The 17,805-nt window shown below is 38.8% G+C and overlaps 1 protein-coding gene across 2 annotated transcripts in view; it reads right to left on the bottom strand.

Annotated features, from left to right (window-relative positions):
• Positions 1 to 17,805, bottom strand: part of VCL (vinculin) — a 108,381-nt gene that overhangs the window by 13,161 nt on the left and 77,415 nt on the right. For both annotated transcript variants that reach the window (XM_020914488.2, XM_020914490.2), the window contains exons 8-16: positions 17,533 to 17,680; positions 14,066 to 14,219; positions 13,198 to 13,373; positions 10,343 to 10,533; positions 8,915 to 9,114; positions 7,521 to 7,649; positions 3,774 to 3,923; positions 2,054 to 2,162; positions 635 to 937 (exon numbers count right to left, since the gene is read on the bottom strand). In XM_020914488.2, coding sequence (XP_020770147.1) covers positions 635 to 937; positions 2,054 to 2,162; positions 3,774 to 3,923; positions 7,521 to 7,649; positions 8,915 to 9,114; positions 10,343 to 10,533; positions 13,198 to 13,373; positions 14,066 to 14,219; positions 17,533 to 17,680 — 1,560 coding nt within the window. The remainder of the gene's footprint in view (positions 1 to 634; positions 938 to 2,053; positions 2,163 to 3,773; positions 3,924 to 7,520; positions 7,650 to 8,914; positions 9,115 to 10,342; positions 10,534 to 13,197; positions 13,374 to 14,065; positions 14,220 to 17,532; positions 17,681 to 17,805) is intronic.

Genomic DNA, 17,805 nt, shown 5'->3' with positions numbered 1-17,805 from the left:
CCCACTGTCTCACACTGAGTGATCCTACTCAAAGATGAGGCTAGAATCACTGGAGGTTCACAGAAGGAAGGAATTCAGATGTTTCCTACCAGAAAGGAGTGAAACATCTTCAGCAGCAATGAAAACATGATCAAAATTCAGCTAAAGAAAACCCAAATTCTTTGGTGTAGGATCAAGATAATCACCTAGGAGACCCACAGGTCAACTCAGGTCCTCCAAATTTGACAGAAATAAAGAACGGTGTCTAGAGAAAAAGCATTTTAAGAAAAGCAGAAGTTATGCAAGTGACATAAGTTAAGTGGTTGATAAATTGATTATTATGCATCTTTTGAGAAATTTCCAAAATAATGATTCAACAGGACAAGGAGCTATTTAGTCAGGCTACATGAAGAAAGTACAGAGAAATTGCTCCAGAGAAACTAATTTACAATAACCCTGCCAACACTGCAAGAAATATTCTGTCCAATATATTTTGAATAGAAAAAGATTAATCTAGCATACTCAAACTAGCACACTCTAGTTTTTCCTTCAAGACTTTGTATGTGGGGGTTGTGGGGTGCATCTTCTCTTCCCTCCCTGTCAGCTGCCTGAATTAACCTCTCAGGTTAGGTGAACCACACCATGCATTGCTTACCAGGGTCAGAAATGTTTCCTGCCACGGCCTTTGCATCCACCACCATTGGGGAGATGGTTTTGCTCAATTCATCAGAGGCAGCTTTCACAGCCTCACGGAATTTGGGATCCTCAGAGTTCTCCACCTCCCTCTTAGCCACCAGCAGGATCCGGTTGGCCCGACGAGCAATGCTGGTTGCCCCAGCGACCAGCATCTGAGGCTGAATGTTGGCCATGGCAACTTTACACTTGTCCAGGTCTTTTTTAATTGCTTCTTCAGAAGCATCCAACAGAGATTTAGTGTCAATGGCTTCGTCCACCAGCCCTGTCCAGAGAATAGAAATGGAGTTTAGTTTCTATTTTAGAAGAATAGAGACTCCAAAACCCTGATGCCCATTCATGTGAAAGTACAACACTCATAATTCTTGCCTTCAGCTCAAAATCCTTCTTACACAATCAAAAGCACCACTGGAGGGTGGGTAGCGGGTGGGGAGTGAGAATGTAGCCCAGGAGGCCAAACAGATTCACAGCATTTTTACCAGCCGTGGTCCCAGCCTTCTTATATCTACCACAGACACCCAGTAACGCTTTCACATGAGGAGGAAACCAGGATTGTGTCTGAAACCTTCACCACATCAGCACCACATTATCTCTTAAGAATGTTTTCTCCTTCCGTCTCACTCCCCAGCCATCTGTTGCTTGTTGGCAGCTTGTAGTGCCCAAGATGAGCCACGCGGTGGATTCCGGTAACCTTAACAGCCTGTTTCTTGTTTCTGTTACCTGTCTTCAGATGCCCAAGGAGCTCCACTTTCATTACTGGCTGCTAAGGACCCCTGTCCCAGCAGGTCGTGCAGGGAAGCTGAAGCGCCTACCTCCCTCATCTCTTCCTCTCCCATCCCTCCCTCCACAGAGAATGAAGAAGATTCAGAGATGCCACTTCAACTGCACAGACACAGGTCTGTTGGTTGTTGGTTTCTCCTTTAAAAAAAAAAAAACTACGTAGTTGATAAGTTGGAGGAAATTCTGAGACAAGTTGTATTAAATGGTAGCTATTGTGGTTCCTTGAAATGTGAACCCGTTGAAAATGACAGGGACACTTACTGTATCCACAAACACTGCCTCTCAGCCTCTGAAACCAAACCCTGGCTCAGACAGAGAAAAGACACTATTCAGAGAAGATAGGAGCTGTAACAACAAACATCACACTGGGAGGGCGGCATTAAAATCAAAGAGGCCCAAAGAGTCTCTCTTTGGACAAAGTTGCAAGGCTTGAATGAGAAGCCGCCGCTGCTCAGAGGCCATAAACAGGGCCAAGTACACTGTCAGGCACATGACAGAACCTTTGTCCAATTGCAGCTCAGTAACATAACCGGTCCTGCTTGAGTTTCTCAGAGCTTGTCTCTCATGGATTAGACAGCAAGAATTTTGCACACAACTCTACCTGTCATTTTTTCAACATTATCGATCCACTGGTTCTTCATGGTCTCAAAATGTTCATAAGCAGCTTGATTTCCAGGATTCCTAAGTAAGATGCGAGCGGCTGAGACCACCTGGGAATGACAAATAACCTTGAAACGCCAAGAGCACCTTCGCACTCAAACGTAAGCCTTGAGAGAAGCCTCCCCCTCTTCACCTGCAGGTGGCACTATAAGGCCAAAAGTCGACAAGTCTCCTTTAAGGCCAAACACTTTAGTTTTGATCTGAAAAACAGCTCCCCAGAATGGGCCCTTGGAAAAGGTTTTACAGTCACAGCCTGATTTTAAGAAGCTAATAAAGTAACAAAGTAAAGGAGTGTTTGCTTGATACTTCCAAACATACACAAAACAGACAAATACTTAAGCCCTCCATGTCCTTGCATCATAAAAAGCATCATTGAGAAAGATACTGATTACTTATAACAGATTTATGAGTATTTATTAAAAACAACTGTCTATAGTTAGCAAGGTACTTTCACATCTGTTATAAGGCTGAATCCTCACAACAGGCCTGTGAGAGAGAGACAGGATAGTAATTTCTCCACTTCACAGCTGCAAAAACTAAGACACAGAAAATTGAAGTCACTTGCTCAAGAGCTCTTAGCTAGTCAGTTACAGCTCTAGGGGAAGGAACTAACATTTGCTGAGTATTTGATAAATTATAGGCTGTATAACATAGAAACATCTTAATTTTCAAAGCAATCCACTAGGAAAGAGTTACCTCCATTTTACACATGAGGAAAGGATTCAAGTCCAGATCTGTCTCCAAAGTCCTGGTTCTTTCTGTAGTTGGTGTGTTAAGCCTACTGCTGTGTTTCTGTTTTTTAGGAATCTCAGTTTTATACAGAAATTCTGTATTTTATTCTTCATGTTTTATGGGACTTTTTCAGGAAAGTTAGATACACTCATGTTTTACGGACATGTTTTTTTAAAAAGCTAGACAAGTGTTATTTTTCAAGAGAATCTAACTTGTTAACATGCCACATGGATAAAAGCTGAACAATGAAGGGACATGCTAAATGTCCCCTGTCTCTGCCTACAAGCTCCCACTAAATCTAGTATCACAAATCTGTAAAACAAAGACAGTTTCTAATGTATCACAGGCATTTAAGGAATATGTGCTGAGTAAATAAGTGAACAATAAGTAAATAAGTGAAATAAAAACAAACATCACACTATTTAGTGACATTGAACTGATTTTTTTTTTTTAAAGAACGTCTGTCATGTACTAGAACTTTAATTCCTGTCCAATTTCTTTTCTTTTGTTCCCACTCTTCCAATATTCTGTTCACAGTCTGATATATCTTGGTTATATAATTAAAGAAAAAAGAAAACTAAGTATAAACACAGCTAAAAATGTTTAAATACCCTCAAAGAAGTGTGCGGAAAGGCATAAACTCTAAAATCAAACCCAACTATAACCTCTCAAGATTATCAAATTTTTCTCTAATTCTTCATGGGAGGGGGGTACTTTACTGGTTTCTTCTACTTTCAAAACTAATCATATCATTGTAAAAAAAAAATTCAAACAACATAAAAATGATTTTATAGGCACTAAGGGTAAATGTGGGTTTTTTCATGATATTTTATAATAAGTGTTCAAAAATGTATAGAAACTGTTCTGTAGTTAACCTCCTTTACTCACTATGGTATGAACTTACATGATAAAAAGGAAGTGAAACTCACCTGGGGTGTGAGTTCTCGGGCTGTCTTCACTGAGGCCTGAATGCCTTCCACTGTTGATTTATTAGCAGTTCCAACAGCAGCCGCCTTCTCTGCTGTGGCCCCAAGCCTTCCTGAATGGTTTTCAAAGTTAGCTGCCCTCTCATCAAATACCTTGAGGAAAAAAACAGATATTAAGTAATTTTATTTCAATAAAACAGGTCAGACAGCCTAAGGGAAAATTCTCTCTTTATAAGTAGAGGCAGCAACTGCTTGAGCAAACTTCAGGAGATGACATCAAACCCCAGCTAATAAGACAACAGTCACACATTGAGTCCTGGCCTTGCCATATGTCCTCAGAGATTTGGTCATTAGCACCACATGTATGCAGACAAGTGCACACACACCCTTGAATTTCAGTTCAACTAATGCTTACCAAGTGCAAACAAGACATACAGAGCTATGGGGTCTACAAGCAGAAGTTCACAGCATCCAAAGACTTAATCCCCCTTTCCCAAAGGCTTATCCTCTAGTTTGAAGAGGTCAGAAAAACCTACTCCAGGTTGGTGGCTGAATGCGTTACAGGCCAAGACTATCCACGGAGTCCTAACCAGAGCCCCAGCCTCCTCAGGGCAGCTCCCCTCACATATCCCATTACCATTAATGTTGTAAAAGTTCTGCCCCTGGCCTCCATAGGAAAAACGATAGCTGGTGCTCACACCCAGGCCTGACACAAGGGAAATACAGCTGATTTCCATGACCCCAAAGCAACACTATCTACTGAATTGTTCATTCAGTTCACACATCTTCTTCAGCATGGATGTTATTCAAAGTCGCATACCTGGAAGGGGACAACTGAACTTAGAGAACGGAAGTCCCTCTGTCATTTGTCTGAATAACATTATGAGGACTGACACTCACCAGCAGTCCTGGGTGACACTTATACTATACACAGAGCGCGTCAGGAGTGCCTAGCAGAATCTACCCTCCTGTCTACCTCCTCCAGGTCTACCTGCCTATACTTGGAGTCAAGTTCTGGCTCCTAGCAGACAATGTCTAAAGGTCTCTTGGCCCAAAAACAGGCTCCTCATTGCCAGGGTTCTATGTTTACCCCTCTCAAGTCTCTTCTCCATCCTGGCCCCTTGTTTGGATTCAGTCATTAATGGGTTCTTGCCATTTAATGCTCAGAATCTCTTCCGAAATCTCTGATCTCCTTGGTCCTCTTCTCCTGGCCTCCATCCTTATTTCTTTCCTTGTCTGGTCTCCCTACTCTGAATATACAAGGATTTGGCTGGCTTTTGTCAACCATCTCAATCCCAGACCATGTCTGCTGCTCCCTCTGACTTAATCTAGCTTGCTTTTCTTGTCACGCAACCAAAATTTACTGAGCACTTACTATGTGCCAGGCTCTGGAACAGGTGCTGAAGATACAAGGAGGAGTAAGATATTATTTCTGCATCTCAAGGAGCTCACATCCTAGCAGGGTTTAAAAGGCCCATAAACAGATGCCTATAATAGTTGTGTGCTATCTGCAATAATAAATTTAAGCATTGATACTTGGGAGGACAAAGGCACTTAACCTCTCCAGGAAGAAAAAGATACTAGAATAAAGGATAAATAGAAATTAGCCAAAAGAGATGATGGGGAAGATAATTAGGTAGAGAGACAGAGAGAACAAAGACATAGAGAAAAGAAAGGACAGAGTAGGCAGGAAACTATAAGCAAAGAGGTATTTATTGCTGGGACATGAACTGAGGGGCAGGGCTTTGTGGGAAACAGGGGTAAGGAGAGTATTAGAAGCCAGATCACAGAGCCCTGGGTTTCTCCTATGCAAAAAGGAAGGACCACTGAAAGGTTTAAGCAGGAAAATATCAGGCTCAGACCTGTAATTTTATTTTATTTGTGCCTTAGTGACTGATTCAAAGACCAGTCACAGCTGCATAATCACACAGGCAGCAAGGGACAAGGATCAGAATTACAGCTGTGGCAACATGAATTGAAATTAAAATTCAAGATATATTTGTGAGATCAAATTGGCTTGTCTTACTTTATTGATGAAGGGAAGAGTCAGTGGCAACTCACAAATTTCCAATAGGAAGAAAACAGGACAATACATGCTGTGGTAATCAGCAGTATCTAGGTAGAGATTACCAGCAAAGTTTACCTACCCATCCGACACCGAGAGATGTCTGGAATGAAAAAATAGCAAATTACCCCAGCCTAAGTGAACCATGAGCTGAACTGCCCAGGAATCAAGGCTACAGAACAAAAATGGGGGTAATTAGCAAATAAGATAACACAAACCTCTGCCCACCTGTTCTACACTGTCTTGGGTGCCTGACCCAACTCCTTCTCCTTCACTGCCAGTACTACAGAGTCTAGAAAATCAAATACTTGCTTTCCTAGATTCCTTGGCAGTGAGGTAGCCTCGTGACAGAGTTCCAGTCAATGAGATCTACACAAAGGTCTCCTGGAGGATTTCTGGGAGAGTGTTTACTTTCATTTATTCAGTGCCAATGATGTGCCAAGAATTGTTCCAAGAAATGGGAATAAAGTAATGACAAAACAAAATCCCTGCCCACATGGAGCTTTCATGCTAACATGAGGGAAACATACAATGGAAAATGAGGTAAATACGCAAGTGTTGATAAACACAAAGGAGAAACAGGATGTGCAGACAAGGAAATTCCTTGGGCTGGGGTTGACTGTTAGGTGGTGACCCCAAAGTGATGTTTCAGTAGACACCTGAAGAGAGTGAGTGAACAGCATTTGCAGTTATCTGTGGAAGGACCAGAGAAGACAAGAGCAAGGGCATCAATATTAGAACATATAAACAAGAAATACTGGGAATACAACACAAGAAGATCAATGCAGAGAGAGGAGCATGAGAGGGATAAGAGGTACCACATGAGGTCAGAGAAGTAGATGGGGGACCATCTCAGATGCAGTGGTGTGACAAAGATGCTGGTATCAACTCACACAAACTCATAACAGCCAGAAGTGCCCATCTCTTCCCAATTCTGCTTACAGTGACTTCACACTGAACCAGTCATTGTGGGAGTATTTACATCATGAAAGTCAACGAACTTTACAAATCAGAGTCTTTTGTTTTGTGTTTTGTTTTCTCCTCGAGAGCTGGTCTACCAGCACATCACTGGCCTTACTGTTCATTGTAAGGACTCAGGCTTCACTCTGGGACAGAGAGGAATAATCTGAAAGGTTTGAGTAAAAGAATGACATCAAATGTCTTAAAAGAATTGTCCTGACTTCGATGTCAAGAATAAACTGTCCTAAGGACACACTGAAGTAACAGTTATGCCTAGAGGGACTATTATGCCGGTTATGACTGGGGTGACCCCAGTCCTCATTTCTTACTGCCTTGAACATAATGCCCAGGGCTGCATCAGCCATCTGTATCAGGAAAGGTCATGAAAATCACAGAGATGCCAGCTTTTAAGGTGTCAAGCTGCAGAATCAATGCCAAGGCTACCTAGCTCCCTGTTTCTTGTTATGTGATAAAAATAAAACCCATTGTTTTCATGTCTGATGGTCAGGTCTTCCACTACTTGCAAGTGAAGACATGTCCTAAAGAGATTCCTAGCTGAAATACGTGGTGACTGAAATAAGAAGTAGCAAGGCCATCCTTCCCTCTTCTACCCTTCATCCACAATTTCCCAACCACCCCTGATGTACACTGTAGTCACATTTTACCTTCACACATGCACACACACGGATGGCCAGTAGAAGAAATGGAAGACCTCAGACACCCACCTCTTCCCTATTGGGTGCATCAGGAGGAGCAGTGGCTGCCACTGCCAACAGCTTGATGGGAGTTGTGGTATCACTGAAAACATCTGACACCTCCTGAGTCATGGCCTCCTGCATTCGGGCTTTCAGATCCTTAAAAACATTGTTTACAAATGAAATTTTCCATAAATATCCAAAAAGCACATCTGCCACTGTCCTCTCTTCCCATTCATTCATTCAGTGTTTCTTTCAATGTTATCAACTGTGAGTATCAACTGTGTACAAAGCACTGAGCTAGCATAAAACAGGTATAAGAAGTGAATCTTGCCCTCTAAGTGATTTAGGACATAACCCACATTGCCCTAGAGACTGTTCCACCCAAGCAAGAAATCTTACTTCATTTCTTGATTGCCTCTAAGAAATAATACTAAGAATCATAGGGTTGAGCCCAAAGAAGACCATGAAATGAGATAATCCCTCACCAGTCCCAGTGCTGGAGAGGCCTGATATGATCTCAGTAACTGTCAGATACTATGGATACAGTGTCAAATTTCTTATATTACTTTAATTAATTAATTTCATATATTTAGAGGAAAGAAATCAATAATGGATTTTTTTGGATACATGATATTTCAAATAAATTTCAAGAAAAACAATAACTAATATATGTATCCATTTTCTAACATGGATCAAAAGAAGAGAGTTCTCAGAAGTCATGAAAAAAATTCCTTTTCATAATTCACATTTAGTCCGACCTAAGGTTTTTCTTTGTTCCTTAGTTGCACCACAAGGCATATGGAACTTCTCTGACCAGCGGGACCCGGGATTGAACCCATGATCCTTGCAGTAGAAGTGTAGAGTCTTAACCACTGGACCACCAGGGAAGTTCCAATCCAAGTCTTAGAATAGATTTATACTCAAAAAAGTCTCAGTCACCTCCACTGTTTCTCAAAGTGGGTGGCATGCACTGGCTGATGATATCTAAGAAGATTTTAGGTGTTATATAGAAAAATATTTTTATTTTAATAATTGTTTCTTTTATAGAATATTATAAAAATTATAACTAGCTCATCAAGCTCCTGACTTCAAAATTATAAGCTTTTCTTTTAAATAAATATAAGTTTAAAAAAGGAGTCCATTTTAAGAAAAAAAGCTGGCTGACTAAACAAGTGTAAGTGATACGTGGTAGAGCAGATATGAAAGAGCTCTTGTATTTCTTGGGAAACACAATTTTAATTGCTATCACACACTGATAAGCTTTTTCCTAATAAACTCTGGATTTTCTTATATTCTTGATCACATCTTTTTCACTTTCCCTAGACTCAGGAAATTATGTATTTTAAAAACTTTCTCCCTCCCTAGCTTTTCAATTACAGTTAAGCATAAGAAATGCAAGGATACACGCTCCCGAGCTCTACCTTTAAGGAGTCTTGGAGCTGAGATGCAAGAGCTCTCGCCTGAGGGCTCTCCCCTTCCCCTCTGGCAGCCAGGTCAGCCAGCTGGGCCGTCAGCTGGTCCACTCGGTCACACTTTGCAAGAAGGTCCTGGCGATAAGGCCCCATCATGACATTAGCCAGACGATGCCCTTCGGCCACCAGCCCTCGGATGGCAGCCTGACCTGTACCAGGAGGGAAGACACTGACACTCACATGGACATGGAGAGGCCAATCACTGTGCCATTCTGGCAAGGATTTCTTTTTTGAATAGTAACATTTAGTGGTGTGGTTTTTTTTCCCCACTAATAAGACAAAAAAATTTGAGAAATATAAAAAATGTAAAAAAATATAAACCACCCATAATCCCATCTCTCAGAGACTGACATATTTGAACATTTCCTTCCAGTTTTTTTTTTAATGCATTGCATGTTCCTCTATATACATACATACATACATTTATCTTTTATAAAACTGGGATAAACTATACATTAACTTTTATCCTGTGCTTCTTTTTATTTAACATGAGCATTTTTCTACATCATTAGATATTATTCAAAATTCATGATCTAAAATTTATGTAATATTTTATCATATGAACCATAATTGTTGGCAATTTACCTATTAAATATTTATGTTGTTTATATACATTCTTATAACTCCTTAGAAATATCTCTAATTATTTCTTAAAATAAATTCCTATAAGTCAAATTGCTGAGTCAATGGGTATGAACTATTTTTTAAAGCTCTTGACATATAATTCCAAATTGCCATTCAGAAAATTTGTATTCCTCCACCAGTAAATTATACATCTGCCTGATTAGCCAACACTGGATTAATTAAAATAATTAAAAATTTTCCAATGAATACAGCAAATGAAATAAATATATCTTTCAGCTTCAACAAGCTTGCTATCATAATATGACCTAAATTCTTACAGTTCCACTCCTAAAATATCTCAAAAATCAAAATTTTACTTTATCAACTCTACAGGTGATTGTGTGATGCAGGAGACTTCACAACTGAAAATAACTTAGGTAGTTAAGTACCTTTTATTTAGTTTTAAAAATTATATTTAACTGTCAACTTTCTAAGGACTGTAATAACAGAAAGAACTATAATAGAATGAAAGTATACATAAACTGGAAATAATTAGCTCAAAGTTTCAATTGCAACCTGAGGACTTTTCTATTTGCCTGCAACAAAATCATTTATTTGCTAATACTTTTGATTAAATCAAAGAAATATTACTGGCTACATTTAGAGATGGAGTCATACTGTGGAATGACTTACTCACCAGTGACTAAAGAGCCCCTCTGTACCTAATCACAGATGACACAGGATCTCTAGCAACAACTTGCTTATCTTCACTGAAATAAATTTAATGAGGGCTAAGTGCACTAATAGCCTTACCAACTCCCCGGTCATCCACAGTAGGATTATCAATCCACCGCTGTGCTTGCTCAATCTTGCCTTCAAGGTGGACAGCTGCTTTGGCAGGTCTGCTGTTGGCCACAGCCCTGTTTGTTTTAGTCTGTAAGTTCTGTAGGGCTGTGGCCACCTGTTTGGCTAATGCTCGGGCCTCGGGGGAATCTCCTTTTCCTCTGCAAAGAAAAAAATAGTCACCCTGTCACACCAAGATACTCTTTACATTGAGATGACTTAATTGATAATAGGAATGCTAATGAGATGACAAATTGCTAATGATTATTATTAACTTGACTTGAAAGGAAAGGGATTTATCTATCCGGCCCTTAAATAAGAAATTAATACTATAAACTCTGATTGTTTTTCCCAGTTAAGATAGTTAAATATGAGTTTGGTCATTCTGGCTCAACCAAGCTCAACCATTTGGTAAGCTGAGCTCAGTCAGTCATCAATAGATTAGCTGATCCTTCTCTCCAGCCTGCCACCTCAAGAGTATGACTCATTTTATAACTCAAGTCCAGTAGGTCATAGAAAAGTAAACCAGGAGAAGTGTATCTGTCTCACTGATAAAACTGCAAATATTAGCCTACCTAACAGAATGACTAATTTAGATATCATCTTAAGAGCTCCTTTATGATTCTAAATTCTTATACTTTCTCCATTTCTGTAAAGCTGAACAAAAAAGGTAATTGCCCTGTCAGGAAGTTTTATATAAATACACATATTAGATATATATTTATAAGTAACGATGGCATGCGACCAAACATGAAGGTCTGCTATTATCAGTGTCATCATTAATTCTCTCTTCATTAAGAAACATTAGTGAGTGCTTGCTATGTACATGGACTTGTGTTTAGGTCCTGAGAACACAGTTTCCTACTCTGTATATTTTCATATCTAGTAAAAATGTAAGCAGACTATACTAACAAGCTAATATTAATAAACAGATACCTGAATTTGTAGATATTGTATTTTGCGTGTGTGGGTGCTCAGTCGCTTCAGTCGTGTCTGACTCTTTGAGACCCTATGGACTGTAGCCCACCAGGCTCCTCTCTCCTTGGGATTCTCCAGGTAAGAATACTAGAGTGGGTTGCCCTGCCATCCTCCAGGTCATCTTCCTGACCCAGGGATCGAACCCACATCTCTTATGTCTCATGCATTGATAGGCGGGTTCTTTACCACTAGCACTACCTGGGAAACCCACTGTATTTTACAATTGCCTAGTTATACATTTTCCCACCTACATAATTTAAGATTTGGGGTATAAAGCAGTGACCCCCAGTTGATTGAGCTTGATACCAAATCAAATCTCAGCTATTACATAAGCTGCTCTCACCACAACCTCCTGCCTAAAGTATGTCTACCCTGCTCTCGCTCATTTCTATTTCATAGCCTGAGGCAGGAGTTTGCTTTCTTAGCCAATATTGCTGTCTTAGCCAATGTAAGATTTGAAAGAACTCTAAAGTACCTCTTTGAGAAAAAGGTAGGCACTCTCCCATGGAAGAACAGGAACTGAAACATACAAGTTAAATGAAACACAGAAAAACAGGAACTGAAGTATTCAAGTACCTTGAATCTCTCAAGATACTTGACTATGGTTATCCCTGGAGAAGTGGCTAGAGGACTGAGGTGGGAGAGAGAATCAACTCTTAACTTTTGCCATTGTACGCTTCCTTAATGTTGTTTTAGCATGTGTGTTTTGCTTAAAGAAAGCAATTGCTTTCTTTAAGACAGAAAAATATCATTCAAAAGGAGAACGCAACACCTTTTTTCAATATAATCAAAGTAGGTGCTAAGAAGGCCTTATCTGTCTCACTGATTTTAAAAAAAAAATCTTCAAAAGAAGCTGTGGTGAGAATATCATATTTAAGATCTTTTATAATTGCTACATAAAAAATACACTGCTTAGGAAGGAAGAAAATATTTTCTTATGTCTCCTCAATCCCACCCCACACACACCTATCTTTTCACAGCTAACCACAAGTTACTTTCCTCATATGCCTGGGAAACAGAAAAGTCACAAATACAGTGTAGCAGAATGTCCTAAGAAATTTAAAAAACAGATCCCAAAAAAGGTGTTCTTAGTATCCTAACTTAAATAATTAATTTAAAACCATTTGCCCTGAGGAAGCTGTGGTACATATACACCATGGAATATTACTCAGCCATTAAAAAGAATTCATTTGAATCAGTTCTAATGAGATGGATGAAACTGGAGCCCATTATACAGAGTGAAGTAAGCCAGAAAGATAAAGACCATTACAGTATACTAACACATATATATGGACTTTAGAAAGATGGTAACGATAACCCTATATGCAAAACAGAAAAAGAGACTCAGATGTATAGAACAGACTTGTGGACTCTGAGAGAAGGCGAGGGTGGGATGTTTCAAGAGAACAGCATTGAAACATGTATATTATCTAGGGTGAAACAGATAACCAGCCCAGGTTGGGTACATGAGACAAGTGCTCGGGCCTGGTGCACTGGGAAGACCCAGAGGGATCGGGTGGAGAGGGAGGTGGGAGGGGGGACTAGGATGGGGAATATATGTAAATCCATGGCTAATTCATTTCAATGTATAACAAAAACTACTGTAATGATGTAAAGTAATTAGCCTCCAACTAATAAAAAAAAAAAAAAGAAAGAAAATAGACAAAAAAAAAAAAAAATAAATAAATAAATAAATAAAACCATTTGCCCTTACCACGTCACACAGAATCAATGAGAATACAATAGAAGAGCATCATATGTGCATTTAACCTATAAAATTCAACTAGGTATGTGCTTAGGGGGGAAAGGGAGGAGTTAAAGCATAATTTAATTGATTAAATACATACTGTCTTCGTAGATCTGCTAACTTAGAAGTCAGAGCAGATATTTCTCCAAGAGAACGCAGAATGTCATCTCTCTCTTTAGGATCATCACATAATTCTGCTATTTTCCGAGCTTCAGCCAAAGCCCCTCGAATCTGTTCTTCTCCTTCTGGCCCACCATTTGGATCTGCAAGCCAATTCTACACACATTGAAATGAAAAATAAGCACACTGTTATTTACTCATGAACCAATTTTATTCAACGTAACAAGGGCATCAGAAATATTTCAAAAATAATCACAAGGCATATCAGCAATAATGCTAGTCCTTATTATTTTACACTGGTTCTTGCTAAAGTAAAATCAAATCAATCCGTCTTTTTAAAACTGACTTTCTTCATTCTCATCAGGATAAAATATCTTCATGAGTTTTATCTTATCTTTGAATTAATCATACCTTACTAATTCTTCAGTTTCTTAAACATTTTTCTTCATGAAATGCTTGAAAATCATTTTACAGTAGAGTAGTATCAAAAACTTTTAACCCTTTAACATTGCTATGATCAAATATAGCTGTAAATTCTAAGATGAAGAACAGGTTTAACATACTGTAATCCCCATCAGGAACTAGGAGAATGGTACTCAGAACACTTATTTTTAACTAACTGAAGTATTCAAAATTAAGATCTCCATTTCAAAATATAGATAAACATTAGTCTTAAGCCTGTGGTAGTAGGAAACATGTTAACAATGACAACTGCTGGGAATCAGTCATAACTTAGAAACACCCATCATCCAGCCACAGAAAACTGGGGGGAGGGAGATACAGGATATTTATGGAACATTTCTCTTTGTCTTTTATTTCCCACCCCTCCTGAAAATCACCATCGCTACCTGAGCAGCATCGATCTTCTTTGCAATGCTCTGCTTTGAGTTGGTCATGGCTTCCAGCTTGCGGGCTGCATTTTCCACTTTTGCTGTGAGCACATCCAGACCCTGAGACACTTGCTGGGCTTTCTGCATGGCCACTGGTGAGGCTCCTTGTCCCCTACAGACAGATGTGTTGCTGTTGTACTCTCTCAAAATTTTAATGGCAAAATAATACTGAAAGCACAATGTATATCATTTTGCTAACATATTTGTCCTTTTTCCTTTTTTCCACTAAATCTGGGATAACACAAGGAAACAGAGAGAAACAAAGCAAAACATCCAAACCATCTTAAAACCAGTAGCAGGGACTTTTTTGGCATTTCAGTGGTTAAGACTGAGTTTCCACTGCAACGAACATGAGTTCGATCCCTGGTTAAAGTATTAAGACCCTATATGTCAAAACAAAACAAACAAACAAAAAAAAAAAATATCATACAGAAGCTTTAAGAAACTGCATAACCACTTTAAGACTAGACCTGCAAATTTTGATAATTATAATTTTCCTCTTGGTGGTGATTACATAACCAAACCTAATCTTTAGAGGAGCAAATGCACTTGTGATCTTATTGCTACAGAGGGTTTGTTACCACAGTAGGTATGCTTTAGAAATAAACAGCCCATTAGATTGTCTTATTTATGGGCAAATATACATTGAAAATGTTTCAGGAGGCAGCATGCATAGTGTTACTGAAAGCACACCACACCAGGACCAAGGAGATCTGTGTTCAAATCCTGGCTCCAGTACCTGTGGAATCTTATGATGTTTAACTTCTTTGGGCTTCAGTTTTCTAATTTAGAAAATGAAGAGTGGGAAGGTAATAATATTTTCCCTGCTTATCAAACAGAGTGGTGCCAAACAAAAAGAAATAGTTGAAAACAGTTTGGCAATAAACCAATACACATATATAACTATTATTACTACAGAATTGTCATTATCATAACCTATTGGTAATCTTAAATATCCATTCCTATGCATTCTGTAAGTATCAAAAGCAGTTAGTACTGAGGGAAAAGGGCATGGAGTGACAAGTTCTTACCAAGTTCCTAAAGAACTAATTTCTTTATTTTCCTCTCTCAGAAGTGGTATTCTACTACTACAAAAAATGATGCGAGTTAGTGGAAACTTGTTTTCCCTTTGTAAGAGACTCCCCAAGTTATAAGAAAGTAAGATATGCCATCTTTTTAGATTCATATTTTTTAGTCCACCCAGCCTGGTAAATTCAACGATAGCGAGTGACAACTCCATCATTTGGTCCAATAGCATGGCTGATCATAACCTGAGCTTCTGATTTTAGGATAACCTCCAAAAATCTTTGCTTCCTTTAATGATAGTATGGATTATGGACTTATCATTCATCTATCTAATCTCTTTTTAAACTTATGTTTCTCATGTATACCAATATTTGAGGTAGTAAACTCAATAATATTTATTGCCAATAATATTTGTATATAAATATAGACACATGTTTTACTTATGATTGACATCTCCGTTTTATGGCACAGGAGTCTGAGACTTTTGGAAAGATACTTTTTATGTTTGTTTGTTTTTTTTTTTTTTTTGCTTTTTATGTTTTAATTTGCTTTTTTCTTTCAAATCTAATAATTCATGATGAGGAACCTTGCTTGTGTAAAAGTGTGGAAAAGTAAACTGTAAAAAAGTAAAAATATTTATGGGCTACATAATTTTTCATTCAAAAGAAAAAGTTTATTGAGTCCCATGGAGAGGAAAATATACATTTACAATCCTAGGTTACTGAATAAAAGAATACCAAAGAGGAAACTTACTGAGTTTCAGCCGCTAAACTGTTAGAAAGTTAGGCATATCTAAGAAAGGATAATAGGGAGACAGCTTTGCAATCTTTCATTGTGAAAGGAGATTGCAGGCGCCAGTGTGAAGCAGACTCACTGGGCTCCTCACTGCTTCAACCTTTTCTCTTTAGATTTATGGTCAATCCTGTACAGTAACTACCTCGTTCTCTTGTTCAGATTCATCTTTCCCTAAATACATACAACTGTGTACTTGAGAATTCCAACTGAAAGTTGTCTACCACACTGTGAAAAGGTTGCAGACAAAAGAAGCAGCAGTGAGAAATTAGAAGAGCCAAGAATGTTGTCAAAATGGCATTGGCATTTCTCCGAATGGGAACAGAACTTCTTTTTGTCCTTTCTGTAAAGTTCCTGTCAGGCTCATGACAGAGGAGACTGCTTCACAGCAGGAGAAAAGGCCCACTGCACTCAATGAGATCACATTTATTTATGCAGTTTTTTCTCTCCTTCAAGGTAAAGACTCTTACCCTGAAGCCCATGGAGCTTCCAGGGCTACAGTGAATCCATGAACTTCAGGAAATTACACATGATATTGTATAAGCATGTTTATATGCATCTTTTTTAGGTAGAGATTAATAGTTTTCACCAAATTATAAAAATGACCTTGGTCCAAAACAGGTTAGGAACCAATCCTTAAGAGCTGTATTTAGGACTTCCCTGGTCGTCCAGTGGTTAAGACTCTGTGATGCAGGGGACACAGGTTCAATCCCTGATTGAGAAACGAAGATCCCACATGCCACATGGCATGGCCAAAGAAAAAAAAGAACTATATTCTGAATTCCATTATGTTAATACGTTTGAGGCCATGTGTGCAACACATCAAGTAGTGTTCCTGAGGTCTTAGTTTGTAGCGAGATTCTATATTCCAATTACCTCGAGATGTGTCATGACAATCTAGAAGCAAAATTAAACTTTATCTATACCTCAATTTTCTCAATATCCATAGTATAAAATTTCATAAAAATTGAAGGTCTTTTAGAACTTCATTAACTATATGTATGAGTTCAAAACAAACCTATTATACTGAGTTTTCTTATTAGCAAACTCTATATAGTTTGGGGGAATGGAGGTAGATTCTAAAAGCCAAAACTTGAAGTGGCTAAGAGATAGATAAAAGAACTATAAAACTAAATGAATAATGATCAAATAGAAACTCAGATCAGTTCAGTCGCTCAGTCGTGTCCGACTCTTTGCAACCCCAAAACAGAGCCTAGATATGACCAACACAGAGGATAATCTATTTAACTGATTTTTTAAATGGCATGTGAAATCATTCCAATTTATGTTTCTTATTCTCGCCATCATCCTTCATAAAAGATATCTATCCGCTATACCTTGTTTTTCATAAGCCTATGACTAGAAACTAAAAAAACATATTTCTATTTCAACTTCAACTTCACTACAAGGCATCTACATATTTTAAAAGTTCATCAAAAGGAAAATTCACTCCAATCCCAAAGAATTCATAGAATATAATACCTGTGTTATCTATTAGCCAAAGAGAACTCAGTAAAATTCACAGAAACTTGCTTCTGAATCACTCCATCAGAAGCAAGATCCCAATTGTTAGCACCAGTGCTCTGGTGAGAGCAGAGGAACTTTACCTGGCTCGGAGGTCAGCCACTTGGTCAGTCATCTGCCCCAGCATTTTGCAGGTTCCCAGGATCTCCCTGCGTTCTTTGCCTGCACAGAGTTCACCAACTTTTCCAGCTTCATCTAAGATCTGCCTGATGGCCTGTTCACCAGCATCACCTAAAATAAAGAGATATTCAAGGGAGTGCCCTGATAGCCTAGTGGTTAGGATGTTGGGCTTTCACTGCCTTGGCCTGAGGTTCAATCCCTGGCTGGGGAACTGAGATCCCAAAAGTCAGGGGCAG

The sequence above is a fragment of the Odocoileus virginianus genome, chromosome 7 (assembly GCF_023699985.2).
Source record: "Odocoileus virginianus isolate 20LAN1187 ecotype Illinois chromosome 7, Ovbor_1.2, whole genome shotgun sequence".
In the NCBI taxonomy this organism is placed as follows: domain Eukaryota; kingdom Metazoa; phylum Chordata; class Mammalia; order Artiodactyla; family Cervidae; genus Odocoileus; species Odocoileus virginianus.
The sequence above is the reverse complement of the archived record's forward strand: the minus strand, read 5'-3'. Positions and strand labels throughout refer to the sequence as shown.